The sequence below is a fragment of the Olea europaea genome, chromosome 16 (genome assembly GCF_002742605.1).
Source record: "Olea europaea var. sylvestris chromosome 16, O_europaea_v1, whole genome shotgun sequence".
NCBI lineage: Eukaryota > Viridiplantae > Streptophyta > Magnoliopsida > Lamiales > Oleaceae > Olea > Olea europaea.
Genome location: NC_036252.1, coordinates 5,463,067 through 5,478,948, shown reverse-complemented (window position 1 = coordinate 5,478,948; position 15,882 = coordinate 5,463,067). Strand labels below are relative to the sequence as shown.

Genomic DNA, 15,882 nt, shown 5'->3' with positions numbered 1-15,882 from the left:
GATTCAAAAGATAAGACTTGCAAACAAAACGAAAATCCAGAAATCAAACAACTATTGGGTTCTTTTTTTCCTTCGGCATACTGTCTGATGTTGTCCCGTCGATTTTATGAAACATCCTTGTACGTACTCTTGTACACAACTTGAACTGTTTTATGTGCTATTCGATTAATTCGTTTCCTCATTTTTCACCTGACATTTCGTCCGGAGATTTTCCATTCGTTTCCGGAACCAAGAAAGTGAATAATAAGCCCAAAATGTTGATTACGCTCGACACGAAGGGCGAATTCTTTACTCCAATTCCTGCTGGATACCTGTCATCAGCCCTTACCTTATCCTGATTTTGAGCTAGGTACAAGAACCCGAAAAGCACCAACAATTGCTAGATATCCGGCATCAGCCTTTTCGTTCTTATTGATTGTTTCGTCCAAATAAATTGTTAAATACATGAAAAGACAGCTTTACCCTCTAATTCAGGAAAAAAAATAAAAAATAAAAAAATGAAGGTGATGCTGTCTCATTGTGAAAAATTGGAATGATTGACCATCTTAATCATCTTTGAAAATAGCACAACCCACCAAAAATATCATGGAAAACTTGCCACGCTCTTTGAAATTTCTGGAGCACCGCAAGGTCCACAACAATGACAGTCCGGATGGAATGTGTATTTGGAATTTGTTAATTTCTTTAATTTCTTTTTGTTGTTTAACTACTATCTGTGAGTGTGTGGAAGAGATCACTGATCAGACATGGCTTTTGCTGCGGTTAATTCTCTTACTCGGATTCTTGAGCAGATGCTACAGCATCAGCATGTCATTCTTCCCAATAGACAACGAGTTGAATCTCTTCTCAAAGAGGTTAGTTTGTTCGAAGATATTCTTGAAAATTCTTCAACAAAAAGTAGCAAAAAAATAAAGTCTTTTGAGAGCCAAATCATAATTGCAGCGAAAAGGGGAAAAGATCTCATTGAATCCCGCATTAGGGATCAACTTATTGGAACATCTCCGTTGTGTGGTAATGTTCTTTCAAAATCTGCGATGTCGGATTACAACTTAATATTCTCATCTCACTGCTTGAAGAAATTAAAAAGAGAAATTGATTTCATAAAGCAACGAGTGATGAAGATTGAGGAGGAGATTGGAGTAAAAGAATGCACTCCTGCTTCTGATTCATCAAGACCTGCTGCCTCCAGTTGCAAGATCACTATGGTGGGTCTTGAAGATGATTTCATGGAGATCAAGACTCGGCTAGTTAGAGAATCGTTGGCACTTCAAACTGTTTGTGTTGTCGGGATGGGTGGAATCGGTAAGACCACTATTGCTAGAGAAGTTTACAATGATTCTTTTATTTTGTTTCGGTTTGATACTCGTGCTTGGGTAACAATATCTCAATCTTATGATGTTCGACAAATCATAATCGGCCTTCTAGATTCCATGGAAAAGCTCACCGAAGAGATTGGTAAAGAGAGCACTGAACGATTATCAGAGCATTTGTACAAGAATCTAAAGGGCAGGAGGTATTTAATTGTAATGGACGATGTGTGGAATACGAAGGTTTGGGATGATTTGAGAAAACTATTCCCAAATGACAACAATGCAAGTCGAATCCTGCTGACTACTAGACTCAAGAATGTGGGTGTTTACGTCAACTCTAGTCCTCCTCTTCATGACATGCATTTTCTAAATGAGGATGGAAGTTGGAAGTTGTTTCGTCAAAAGGTGTTCGGAGAATATTCATGCCCTCTTGAACTAGAGGAAATTGGAAAGAAGATAGCCCGAAATTGTGGAGGACTTCCACTTGCAATTGTTGTGATCGGAGGCCTCCTTTCAAAGGCCACAAAAACACAACATTATTGGAGAAATGTTGCTGAAAATTTGACTTCTGTAATAATTTCAAATGATGAGCAATGCTCAAAAACAATATCTTTAAGTTATAATCATTTACCTCATCATCTGAAAGACTGCTTCCTCTACACCGGAATTTTTCCAGAAGATTTTGATATCTCTGTCTCCAAACTTGTCAAGTTATGGGTTGCTGAGGGATTCATAAACCAAATGGGATCTAAAAGCTTGGAAGATGTAGCATATGGATACTTGTTGGATCTTGTTGACAGAAGTCTTATTTTGGTTGGTGAACAGAGCTCTGTAGGCAAAATTAAAACATGCAAGATCCATGATATAGTAAGGGATTTTTGCATCAGAGAAGCTAAGAAGGAGATGTTTTTGGGTATCACTGATAAGAGTCTCAACGATATTCCAGTAGGCACTAGTCTATGCCGCCTAAGTGTTTATCCAACTACAACAAATATTTTTCCTTGTGATGATAAAAAACTATCTTCTTTACAAGTGAGCTCTCTTTTTAGTTTTGATCGGCATTTTAATCATTCAGTACAACATCTAAATCCTCGGCCCCTCAGAGTATTGAACATGGTGCGAACGCTTGGCATTGGTATTCAAGGTGAACTGAATGAATCACTATTTTATAACTTGCATTACCTCGCTTGTGACTGTGACCATAAATGGTTTTCTATATCATCATCGTCCATGCTTCCAAATTTACAAACGTTAATTCTGTATTCATTTCACCCACCAATAGAAGTGGCAATATGGAATATGCCACAACTAAGACATGTCCAGGTGGAAGCACTCTTTCTATCTGATCCTCTTGAGGGTGGAAATTCTGTTATTGTTCTGGAAAACCTACGAACATTGTCCCTAGTGCGAAATTTCAGATGTTCAGATAAGGTCCTTAAAAGAATTCCTAATTTGAAGAAATTGGGAATTAGTTATGTTTTGGAGCCACCTGATTGGCAATACTATTGTCTCAATAATCTTGTCCGTTTACATAAACTTGAAGCGTTAAAATGTCGCTTGCGTGTGCCAAGTCCTTGTTTACTGCATCATCTCACTTTCCCTCCCACAATAAAAAAGCGGTTTGTATCTTCCTTGGAAAGATATGAAGATTGTTGGATTGTTGACCAATCTTGAAGTGCTCAAACTAGAACATTATGCCTTCGAAGGCCAAGAATGGGAACCAGCCGAAGGGGAGTTTCTTAAGTTGAAGCATTTACTGCTTGAAGATCTGAATCTGGAGAACTGGAGAGCTGATAGTATCCATTTCCCGAGTCTTCAGTGCCTAATCATTAGGTACTGTAGAAATTTGAAGGAGATGCCTTGCGGTATTGGAGAAATACTAATGCTTCAATTGATCGAGTTGCATTGTTGTGCCGATTCACTTGTAGCTTCAGTAAAGCAAATGCAAGAGGAACAGCTGGGTCTGGGAAACGATGGCCTTCAAGTTCGCATCCGACTCCAGACATATTGAGGTTATATTTTTCACTTTGAAAATAATAATAATAATAATTTTCCAATGCATTTTTCTTTATTTATTTTTGAAGGGTTAAATCTCGCCAAGTCATTTGTAGAGCTAAGCTACATCTAGAAAACGAGCTGATAGATTTTAAAAATACAGAGAGGAAGATGAAGTGAAAATTATTCAGTTCACATATATATATTATGCTAATGATCAACTGATTTGCTATATATTACAAAAGGATTTCAATCACATTTCAATTACCAACTATTCTACCAACTACCCTTACCTTGTGGCAGATTGATCATGCTTTGATAAGCAACAAAAAAATGACCATACATAAGCTAATATAATACTTGTACTATTACAAAGTGAAGTGACAACAAAAGTGACACATGACTATCAACACTCTTCCTTGGCACTTTTGTTGGAAACACCAAGGCATTTCCTTAGTGTTTCAAACCTTTCTTTGGACAAACTCTTGGTCAGAATATCAGCAAGTTGAAGTTCAGATTTTTGCAGTGCATCATTTTTACTTCAAGGTTCTCTTGAGCCTCTCTAATAGCATGATACTTTATTTTGATGTGTTTTGTCCTTCCATGGAAAACCGGATTTTTAACCATTGCAACTGCTGATTGATTGTCGCAAAAAATCACAGTAGCTTCAGCTTGTTTAAAGTCCAAATCCTTAAGAGCTTTTCTTAACCAGATAGCCTAATTTGTAGCCTCAGATGCAGCTACATATTTTGCCTTTGCTGTAGATTGAGCCACAATTTTTTGTTTGATGTAGTTCCAGCAAATTGGACTTGATCCTAGGTAGAATACATACCCTGAGGTACTCTTCATATCATCATATGATCCAGCCCAGTCACTATCGGTATAACCTGACAAAACACAATTCTCAGCCCTCTTAAACCAGATTCCAAGTTCTTTTGTTCCTCTGATATATCTGAGAACCCGTTTGGCAGCCTGGAAGTGTAACTCAGTTGGCTCTTATCTGAATCTAGAGAGCATGTTAGTTGCAAATGTAAGGTCTGGTCTTGTGAGGGTTAAACACAAAAGACACCCTACCAGGCTCCTATACACTTTTTCATCAATTGTCTTGCTGCCATCTTCTTTCATCAGCTTCAGGTTTTGGATTAAGGGTGTGCTTGTTGGTTTACAATTTTCCATGCTAAACTTCTTCAGAATTTATTCAGCATATTTCCTTTGACTTACAAAAATTCCATCACTTGTTTGTTTTATTTCCATTCCAAGGAAATAACTCATCGTTTCCAAATGTGTCATCTCAAAAGCCCCTTTCATTTCTTCTTTCAACCTGTCAACCGAGCTTTGATTCCTTCCAATTACCAGCAGATCATCAACATATAGGGAAATAACAATAACATCTTCCTCCATTAGCTTGACATAGAGTGTTTGCTCATTTATGCTCTTAACAAAACCAAGGCAGCAAAGATGTTCATCCATTCGGCTGTACCAAGCCCTTGGTGCCTGTTTTAACCCATACAAAGCTTTCTTCAATGGATAAACTTTCCCTTCATTTCTAGTAGCAATAAAACCATCTGCTTGTTCAATATATATCTCTTCATCTAGCCATTCATTTAAGAAAGCTGATTTAACATCCAAATGATGAATGCTCCAGCCTCTTTGTCCAGCTATAGCCAGAAGGAGTCTGATTGTTTCATACCTTGCTACTGGTGCAAAGATATCAGTATAATCGACACCATACTGCTGAGCATAACCCTTAACAACCAGCCTTGCTTTGAACTTGTTAACTGAACCATTCGAGTTTAATTTGGTCTTAAACACCCACTTAACACCTATTACATTTTTGTGCTTTGACCTGTCAACCAACAACCAAGTCTTATTCTTCTCAATCATTTCTATTTCATCCATCATTGCAGCTAACCAACTAGAAGAATTTACAGCCTCACTGAAGTTTGAAGATTCAAGCTTGGCTACATTACATCTTGCATAAATATCAGCAAGAGGTCTGGTTCTCAGCACCTCATTTTCTGAGTTAGATTCAGCACCTGGTTCACCTACTGGTTCGGCCTCTAGTTCAACTTCTGGTTCTACTTCAATTTGTTCAACATCATTGATAAGAATATCATCATTTTCCTGAGCTACAGGCATTGGAGCTCGAGGTTTATCAACCTTATTTTCTTTCCAACTCCAGGATAAACTTTCATCAACTTTGATGTCTCTGCTTGATAACACTTTCCTGGTTTGTGGATTGAATACCCTGTACCCTTTAGCATTATCACAATAACCAATCAGGATACCTACTCAATTTATCACTCTTGACATTAGGTATATGAGTATAGCAAATGCTCCCAAATACCTTCAAGTCATTGGCATTCGGTTTGACTCCATTCCTACTTCTTGACATTAGGTATATGAGTATAGCAATTTGACAGTTGGTGCTTGATCCCTACTTCTTCACAAAATCTGTCAAATTGCTCACACTTATATTCAGTCCCATTATCAGTTCTTATTACCTTCATCTTGCTATCACATTCATTTTCCACCTGCTTTTTGAATTTCTGGAATACAGTGGCTACATCAGACTTTATTTTCAGAAAGAACACCCAAGTCATCCTAGTTAAATCATCAATAAACAGCACAAAGTATCGACTGCCATTAGGTGTTTGAGTTCTCATTGGACCACACACATCTGAGTGGACTAATTCCAATTTAATTGAAGCTCTTCTGGTTTGGTTTTTAGGAAAGGGCATCCTGGTCAGCTTTCCCAATTGACATACTTCACAAACACAACCTTCATCACCTATATTAGGCAGACTTTCAACCGATTTTTGTTGGTTTAATTGTTTAAGTGAAGTGTAATTAACATGTCCATAACGTTTATGCCGCAATGTAGACTCTATTTCAGTGCTGGTGTATGCAAGAGTTGTCACATTATCCCAATCCAGAGGGAAGCTTCTTTGCTTCATTTGCACTGTCACTAACTCATTCCTAGTAGGATCAAATATAGTGCAGCCAGAGTTTTTAAATATCAGTGTGTGGTTTCTTTCAATTAATTGACCCACACTTATCAAATTTTGATCAATGTCAGGTACATATAAAACATCAGAAACATGCTTGATACCTGATGGAGTGTGTACAACAATCACTCCAATCCCCTCAACTTTTACATGTTCTCCATTGCCCACTTTCACTCTTGATTTGTATGCACGGTTTAATTCAACGAAAATGCTTGAATTAGAAACCATATGGTGTGTGCATCCACTGTCCAATAGCCATGTTTTATCATTGCTGCAGGCTAGGAAATTGTTGGCTGTAAAAAGGTGCTCCTCCTGAGGTTGAAGCTGGTCATTTGCCAACTGAGCCTGCTGCTTTTCTTGCCTTTCTTTTTTAGTCTTGCACACTTTTTGCACATGACCAAATTGCTTACAATTTCGACATTGGACTCCTGGCCTATACCGGCACCACTCAGGTGAGTGACCTGACTTCTTGCAATGGAGACATGGTGGATATATATTGGTCTTCTCAGCAGACTTACTGCCTTCTCCCTTTTTTCTTTATGGTCCTGGTTTCTTCACCCCAAAGCTTGCTGGTGCTTTGTACTTCCCCTTGGCAAACAAAGCCCCTTCAACCTACTCTTCTTGCCTTAACAGCGTTCTTTGTTCAGTGGCATGAAGTGCATTAACCAGCTCAGATAAGGTGATGGTAGAAAGATCTCTTGAATCCTCAAGTGATAATATCTTAGCCTCAAACTTTTCTGGTAGGCTTATCAAAACCTTTTCAACAATTCTTCTATATTACTAATCATCCCCCAACAACCTGATTTTGTTAACAACCTTCATCAGCCGATCAGAAAATTCCTTCACAGTTTTTGCCTCCTTCATCTTCAAACTTTCATATTCTCTCCTCAAGTTTAAAACTTGCATTTGTCTAGTCCTAGCATTTTCCCTGAACTCCTCTTGCAGCCTGTCCCAAGCTTCCTTAGCCGTTTCACAAGTGATTATCCTAGTGAAAATTGCATCAGACACGGCAGATTGAATGTAGGAGAGTGCCTTGAACTTTTTTGCAGCTTCCTCACTATGTTGCTTGAGTTGAGCTATGATTGGATTGGCTCTAAGTGGAGGTGGTTCCATCCCCGTCTCGGTGATTTCCCACAGGTCGTAGGCTTTGAGATAGGCCTTTTTTTTTTGCAGCCCAGAAATCATAGTTTTCTCCTGTGAAACTGATGGTAATGGTGCTGAAAAACCGGTTGAAGCTATTCCTTCCTAATTTGAATAATCACTCAACTGAATATATGGTTTTGTTGGAGGTTACCTTACTTGTTTTCTCTTTTTCTACCAGATTTTGCTTCTAAGATCTCTAGGAGCTCTGATACCACTGATAGATTTTAAATATGTAAACAGGAAGATGAAGTGAAAATTATTCAGTTCATATATATATTATGCTAATGATCGACTGATTTTCTATATATTACAAAAGGATTTCAATCACATTTCAATCACCAACTATTCTACCAACTATCCTTACCTTGTGGCAGATTGACCATCCTTTGATAAGCAACAAAAAAATGATCATACATAAGCTAATATAATACTTGCACTATTACAAAGTGAAGTGACAACAAAAGTGACACATGACTATCAACACAAGTAGAGCATAGCCGTATGTATACATGTACAGATTGAATCAATAGAAGTGTTCATATTTTCCTTCTAATCATTGAGAAAAATTATGTCAAAAGGCAATAATTACTTTTAAAATAATTAATCTTTTACTCAAAAGTTCCTTGCTCATCCTCAAGCTTAGCCAAACTTACTCATAGTATTCCAACATCTTTTGGAGGTGAAGTTACTTTGCTCATGGTCGTGTTGTCGGTAGGTACTTTGCTCATATATTCTTGATATTTTTTATATAACACTTATTGAGCACTGAATTTCATATGGTTGTTAGTCGATTTGAGTGAATTTCTATTGAATTTTACCTTGTTTGTAACGCTTTAGGAGACACCAGGCTTCGGTGGCATTTTGAAGAAAATTGAAGGATGGAAGATATTAGAGAAGAATTTCTTTATATTTCTCTTCTCTAATTATTAGGTGATTTACTCCATAAATTAAAAAAGGTACAGCCCCTCTTGATGCAATGAAATTATTGAAAGGGCCATTTAGATTCATTGAAGTTGTGAGGATTGTTATGATATTATTTTTTTCCCCTTCCTGACAGCAAATGTAGCCACGCCACCTCCGATTTCAAGCCCTATTCTTATTGTGCCAGGTTTCTTTTCTCTCGTCAAACAAGATCAAAACAGTCCTTGCCATCGTCAAAACCTTTCTGAGTATGCATACAATTGATGAGACACGAATAGTTCTTGCAGTTATATGCTATTAGGAAGTGGGTATGGTTCAACGTATTCTTTCTGTGCAGCTGGAAGGCATCAGCGCCGAGGAAGTGGCTCACATCCCCAGAACAGAAGCTTTTGTGCTAGAAGCTCATTGTCCGGGCAGGATCCATTGAATTTGTACGACATTACCAGCGAAGCATATCAGGGAAAAGTGCACACGGATGGCCAACTGGAGGGAGGATTTTGTCGGAATCAAAATTCGAGTTATACACTGGTGGGAGCTGCTGTGGGGATGCGAAAGCAAGAAACTCATCGGGGAGGTCTGCTGCACTTTCCGCTGCATTGAATTCTTCGACTATCTCTACTTTCAGGGTTGGCTCGGGATCTTTTGGATCACAATCAGCAGTTACTCAAGGTTTCAGAGAACATGGAGAATACAAAGTAACGGAAATGAAAAGAGTGAGAAGATTTGAAGATAAAAATAAGAAAAGATAGAAAAGGTTAGAAGAGAAAGATCTTGAATTGGAAATCCATGGAAATCTGATTTGGATTGCTTAGAGTTGAAGATCAAGTGTGTTATATATATGAACTTCTTTGGATTAAACTTGAATTATCGATATATTATGTTTGAATACATTTAATCACGCAAAAGCATGTTGTTTTAAGATGATCAACTGGATTTGAGAAATGACTCCAAGTTGATAATGGTCTAATAAGGTTTTATTCTTCACTTCAATATATAATAACGTGCAATTCTCTTCTATTTCTTTCCCTTCCAATAATGAAAATAAGTTTATTCAACCTATTTATCATGCATTTGCTTGAAAATGGCCAATTGCAAGAAGAAAATGTCACTAGCTGGAGATGATATGGAGTGAAAAAAACAGAGAAGAAAAGGTGGAGGAAAGAAACTCTCTTCAATTTGTGTCATTGCCCCTGTACCTGCAAATAGAGAATCACACTAAAATAATGTTGAGCAGATTAAGGCAGTTCCCAAACTTCCCCTATACTTGAGTATCGGCCTTGTGGATTTTAATTTACTGTCTATTTGTCAAGGACGCCGAATAGGTTGGGGTTACGGGGGCAATGTTCTAGCTGTATGGTCCATGAATATTTTCTTGTACGGGCCCTAAAGTCTTTTTGGGTTTGGGCTAGAGTTAATATAAATATTGATAATGTAACCCTATTATTTATACTAAATAAAATATCTTCGTGAACGTAGGCACATCGCAAAACCACGTAAATACTTGTGTTGATTTCTTTTTTTCATTTCTTCATTATTGCGCATAAAATTCAACAATTGCTAATTGAGTGTCTGAATAAATCACTGGAATCTCATATAAAAAATAAAGGTCGTGTAACATATCTTTAAGCAACAAGGCTTCTTTTACTGCTTCTGTGACTGCTACATATTCTGAGAAAAGAAAAATAAGAAGTCTCTTGATGATGCTCTAGTAATTTCTATACTAAGATGTTTACTAGAAAAATCTACATCGTCTATAATGCAAGTTTAAAAGCAGGACACGATTATAGAAAAATTTAAAGTTTTCTAATCCACTAATGTCTTTGTTTGCACAGAACTAACATAAATTAGATTGCAATAAATAACTTATGGCGACGACTTTTGATATCCCATCATTTTCAACTTTAAGAAAAAACGAGAGAGAAGTTGGTACAGCTTGGTATTAAACAAACCCCATCGTGATGAATGGCTTTTGTATTTGGTGTCACACTTCTTCGAGGTTCATTTGTTAGGACTTTTAATTAGTCAAAAGTTACTTTTCAAATTATGAAGCTGCTTTTAAGTAATTTTGAGAGTTTTTAGAATTTTTTTTCTAATTAAAATAGCTTTTAGAGGAGATTAATCTAAGAATGAAGCTCTATTTATTTATTGTTTTAAAGGCACATGTAAAAGCAAAATCCTTGCCAACGGATCCTTCATCCGAAACTTTAAATTACTACAAAATTTAATTTTCATCAAATACTTTATCTGAAAACTATGATACATTTATTTATTTACAATCAAATGCGTTTGCTTAAAAGATTGAAATCATCAAGAAATGAAAGAAGAAATTTAGAATTTTGCATATGATTCAACGATCTGAAGAAGACGAACTCAAAAGTGCCTCCAAATAATCAACTCCCAAATCCTCTAAAATTACCACATTTTCTGCCTTTGATTCTTAAGTTTTCTTCTTTCTAATCTTCATCGAATGCCTTTTCTTCATTGCAATCACTGGTGAACACCCTTCTTCAAATCTATACTTCATTTCTTGAAGTGATTCCTTGACTCTCTCCACCGGAAAATTGAGCAACGCCCCCGTACCTCTCATTGAAAACGCCGCTTGATCATAGGCCAAGGCGGCGGCCTCCGCGGAATCAAAAGTCCCAAGCCAAACTCGAACTCCATTCCTAGTTGAATCCCTAATCTCCGCAGCGTATTTTCCCCACGGCCGCCGCCTCACACCTCTGTATGATTTTTCTTTTTCTGCTTCTTTTATCACATTCGAGGTGACCTCTTCCTCTTTACAACTTTCGGCGGCGGAATTGGATTCCGACGACTCCCTTACGGTGGCGCAGCCCTCTGCTAGCACACCCAAAAGGAGCATTTCTTCCGTATCGTTGACATTAAATGGAAGCGAATTTTGTTCAGAGAGAAAATTATCCCATGATTCTAAGGAATATTCCGGTGAGTTTTCTGAAATTTGGGATTGAAGGAATGAAAAATCCATTCTCGGATGCTTGCTCGTTTCACAATAATTTTGAATGAACTGCTGTTTATATACTCGTAGAAAATATTTTTTATTAACGAAATTAACTAGAAATTCAAGTTAATTAATTAAATTATGAGAGTGAAAGGTGAAAACTTGTGGCGAGGAGGGATGTATAAGTACGTAGTTAATAGTGTTAACCTGGGACCCTAGTTCAATTTTGTCACGTGAGTCAAAATTGTGATGACGCACGGCGGCGGAGTCATCGCCAAATGAATTGATCGTTTGGCGACGTATGATTTACTTTTTATTTTGCAATTTGCTATGTGCACATTCTTTTTTACCACCCTCTTAATAGAAAAATGTTGGTTAAAAAATAATTGAATGAAAAATAACTCTTTTTTAAACTGTGTCTAATGACAGAATGTCTTGTGACATTTTGGCAAAAATAGAGATAACAAAATATCTGTCAAACCCGATAGTTCGGGATAAGAATTACCCGCTTAATCGGGTTGAGTAGGCGAGTACAACGTGGGTACAGGTAATAAGGGCCCCACCCAGTTAATTTTTTTTTTTCAATGTATTCAATATTTTAAATAAAAAAGCTTCACAAAATTTCATTAAATCTAATAGAAGATGGCAACTAAAATTATATAATTAATATGATAAACAAAAAAAACTTTAATTTACCAAATATATTCAAATAATTTAACTTTCAAAAATAAATTAATTAATAAAGAAATTTAATAACTATATTATTATCTCAATTGAATGAATGAGAGCAATAAAATGAATTATAAAAAATAAAAATGAATTAAACTAGTATGTAAACAGGGCAATTGTTCTACTCCGCCCTGCCTTGCCCCACATTAAACAAGTAATGAGGCGAAAAAATGCCCAATGGGACCGAGGCAGGGGAGCCCGCCTCGTCCCTTTGCCAACCCTACTAAAAAAAAGCTATCAAATAAGATGTACATCAAGTATGATTGACTTATTTTTTGGGAAAATTTTGCATTATTTTTAGTTAGTTAGGTGAAAGGATATTTTACCCTAAAGTGATGGATTAAGCCCATGTTTGAAAATCATTATTTCAAAACTTTTTTTTACATGTTCATTTTCAGCTACACATTCACAATAAAATATTTTAATCGTAAGGCCAAAAATTTTTCTTACATTTTAACCACTTGTTCTCATAAAAATCAATATTCAAAACTTTGTTTTTTCAAAATAATGGTTGATAAACAAGGGCTTAATGAACCATTTTTTAAAAAAAAAGTTGGCACTCATAAGCATGTAATATGTTGCTAGAAAATTTTGAGACGTTACAACCTTATTGAGCCCCTGTTTGATGTTCATTATTTTGAAAAAAATTGAGTTTTGAATAATAATTTTTTGGAAAATGTGTGGTTAAAAAGTAGAAAAATTTTAAATTTTATTGTATTAATGTGTAATTAAAAAGATGTACGATAATTAAAAAGTCTTTGCTTTAAACGGAGACAAAGTACTCTTAGTAGTCGAATGTTTGCAAACCAGCTACTAGTTCTAACATAACGGTCTTAATCCTTCTCTTACTATTGTCCAGCTATCACTATTCTAAGAACTTGTTTGATTCCATTTTTTACCTCTTGTAAAAGGGTCGAGAGGGGTACTTTAGAGCAAGTCACATAAAAAAAAAATTAATTAGACAAAGCAATTTCAGAAAATTATTGAAACATATGAAAAGTAATTTCTTGATTTCATAAATAGATTTGACTATTCAAAATCCATGTGTCATCATGCGAGTGTTTTGTTGAAACTCCTTTCATTTCCTTCCAATATTGGTGATGTTTTGACTGAAGTGTGGACTCATCTTTAGATAAACTTCACATCAAAATATTTACTTTAGCCTTTTCGATTAATTTCAAGTTCAACTCAAAATAAGATTTATTATACAAATTTCGCCGTCAACAATTTTAAAATCAAGAAATTACGATAGTATTTCTCCTTCTCGTATCAAGTGGATCAATTAAAAAACACACCTTTTTGTAAATTTAAACCCAAAACTTTATAAATAATGAATTTCACACTGTCCCTTTAAGATATAAAAAGAAAAATCCTTCTATTACAAAATAAAGAATGAGATTCATGTGCAACATTATTTTCACAATTCTAGTCAAGTAACACGAGACAATTGGGAGCACTTACCAACTTTAAGGTCCTTTTCGTATAATAAGTTAATTGAAAAAAGCAAAGTCCAGATTCAGGCCCTCAATTCCAAAAATTTCTAGTCCCTGTCCAATCCTATGAAATTTGTGGTTATTGAGGATACCCTTATTAATATTTAGACAAATTTGGGCCACAAATAATTCAATCTCACCAATTAAATATAAGAGGTCATTATTGGTGGTCAAAAGATGACAATATGTTCGCGCAAGTTGCAAACACAAATTAGTAATTAATATTTAGACTTTTTCTTTCATGGAATAGTAAAAAGATAAGATTTATTAGAAAAGGGTTGTACTACTCGCACATAGAGTCTTACATTCCGATTTCCACGATCCCACCCGACCTCTCACATGGAAGAGGTCGGGGTCCACACCTTGGCATAAACACATCATTGCTATGTCTGGTTTAAAAAAAAAAAAAAAAAAAAAAAAAGGGGAAAGGGGGGGGTTTTTCTTCTAGTGAATTTTCATTATAATTTGTTTAACGATGATCACATACAACTATGTCCCTGTTTAATATCGTTAAAAAATTTGATTAAAAAAATTTAATTTAAAGTTAATAATTGATTTTAATCATACATTTTATAGAAAATATAACTTTTCAACTATATATTTTATCAATTAACAAATTTCGATTTTAAAAAAAAAAAAAAAAGTGAGTATAGTGAGGGTTTTCTTCTAGTGAATTTTCATTATAATTTGTTTAACGATGATCACATACAACTATGTCCCTGTTTAATATCGTTAAAAAATTTGATTAAAAAAATTTAATTTAAAGTTAATAATTGATTTTAATCATACATTTTATAGAAAATATAACTTTTCAACTATATATTTTATCAATTAACAAATTTCGATTTTAACTTTTGTCAAATAGGAGCTATATGTTTTATAATATTTAAATTTAATTTCTATAAATATTGCATGAAATTATCTCTACGATTTGATGATACGTAGGTCCCATCAAAATGTTATCTTGAATGTTTGGAAAGTCATTAGATTAATGACCAATACCATGCTTGGATTTGATGGTAACAGATTCATGGTATTTGGTCATTTCTTATATTGTAATCTTAAGTCCAACAATATTAGTCAAGTCTTCTTATGAAAAAGTTTTATTGACCAAAAATCTTGATAAAGAAAAAAATGGTACTCACCCATCTCACACGTATCACCTTCTATTCTTGCAACCATTCAAGTTCCAGGTGTCACGTAGCAAACGCTATTAAAAAACTGAAAGTTACTTTTTTTGAGGTGAAAGTTGTTAGTGAATCTGTTTGAATGATTTTATGAAAGTGCTTTATCAAGTTAGAAGTGCTTTTAGATAAAGTTGGCAAAAAATGACTTCCTCGAAGAACTTTTCTTTAAAATTATAATAATAGTAATAAATAAAATAAAATTAGAGTAGAATTAAAAACCTTTCAAAAATGGACCTCATCATCATCAACTTCATTACTCCTCTAGAGTGCATTCAATAGCTAGAAGACTCTACTCCTACTAAAGTAGTATACATGATTTTCAAGGTCGTTATATTTTGATTATGATATTCGTTTAAAAACAATTACTTGAGCTAAATTGAAAATTTTCAACTTTATTCAAAATTTCACTACAAGAAAAAAGGCATTTTGCAACATGCAAGATGCAACATTAACCAATTGCATGTTGCTGGAAGGGGTTTATCGCAACATCTAGCAAGTGTGTGTTGCTATTGGGTGACAAAATTGAGTTTTCACAACGTTTTTATAAAGAATGTTGTTAATTCATCATTTTGCAACGTACAAAATCCGTTGTCGTTGATTTTATTTTTGCAATGTGCGATATGCATTGTTGTTAGAGTTTCAGCAACGTGTATTATGCGTTGCTGTTATTAATACGCGTTGCTGTTATTTGACTTTCGCAACAGACAATGCGTGTTGCTGTTTTAATGTTTTAGCAATGCGCTTTTAAACGTTGCTATTAACTTTTAGCAACAGACATTGTGTGTTGCCATTAGATTTTTAGCAACGCTCTCTTGAATGTTCTCATTAACTTTTAGCAACGTACATTGCCCGTTGCCGTTAAACATTTTGGGACCAACCTCCAAAGGCCCAATTCTTTTTGTTTGATGTGGAAATTACAGAAATCCCTAGAGTTAAAATTTAGGGTTCAAAAATCAGATGAGTAATTTAACATTTCAAAAATCAGATTTTACATGTTTAAATATTAAATGTTATTTATTCTCTTTCCAATATCCTTCTCTCTGCTCCTACCCGTATTTATTCTCTATCCAATCTCCTTCTCTCTCCAATATTTCGTCTCTCTCCTCCCACTTGTATTATCTCTCTCCATCCGTCTTC

General features: G+C 35.2%; 1 protein-coding gene and 1 pseudogene across 7 annotated transcripts; one reads left to right on the top strand and one right to left on the bottom strand.

The window, feature by feature from the left end:
- Positions 1-574: 574 nt before the first annotated feature.
- Positions 575-9,394, top strand: LOC111411866 (putative late blight resistance protein homolog R1B-8). 7 transcript variants are annotated; one of them, XM_023042509.1, is made up of 5 exons: positions 575-3,322; positions 6,591-8,167; positions 8,294-8,412; positions 8,514-8,625; positions 8,715-9,394. In XM_023042509.1, the coding sequence occupies exon 1, from the start codon at positions 747-749 to the stop codon at positions 2,982-2,984; it is 2,238 nt and encodes a 745-aa protein (XP_022898277.1). In that variant the 5' UTR covers positions 575-746; the 3' UTR covers positions 2,985-3,322; positions 6,591-8,167; positions 8,294-8,412; positions 8,514-8,625; positions 8,715-9,394. The 7 variants fall into 7 exon arrangements, 6 of the variants coding, with proteins under 6 accessions (XP_022898277.1, XP_022898276.1, XP_022898275.1 ...); XM_023042508.1 differs by lacking the exon at positions 6,591-8,167; XM_023042507.1 differs by having other exon boundaries at positions 8,514-9,394.
- Positions 9,395-10,540: 1,146 nt separating this feature from the next.
- LOC111411865 lies at positions 10,541-11,405 on the bottom strand (annotated as a pseudogene).
- Positions 11,406-15,882: the final 4,477 nt, after the last annotated feature.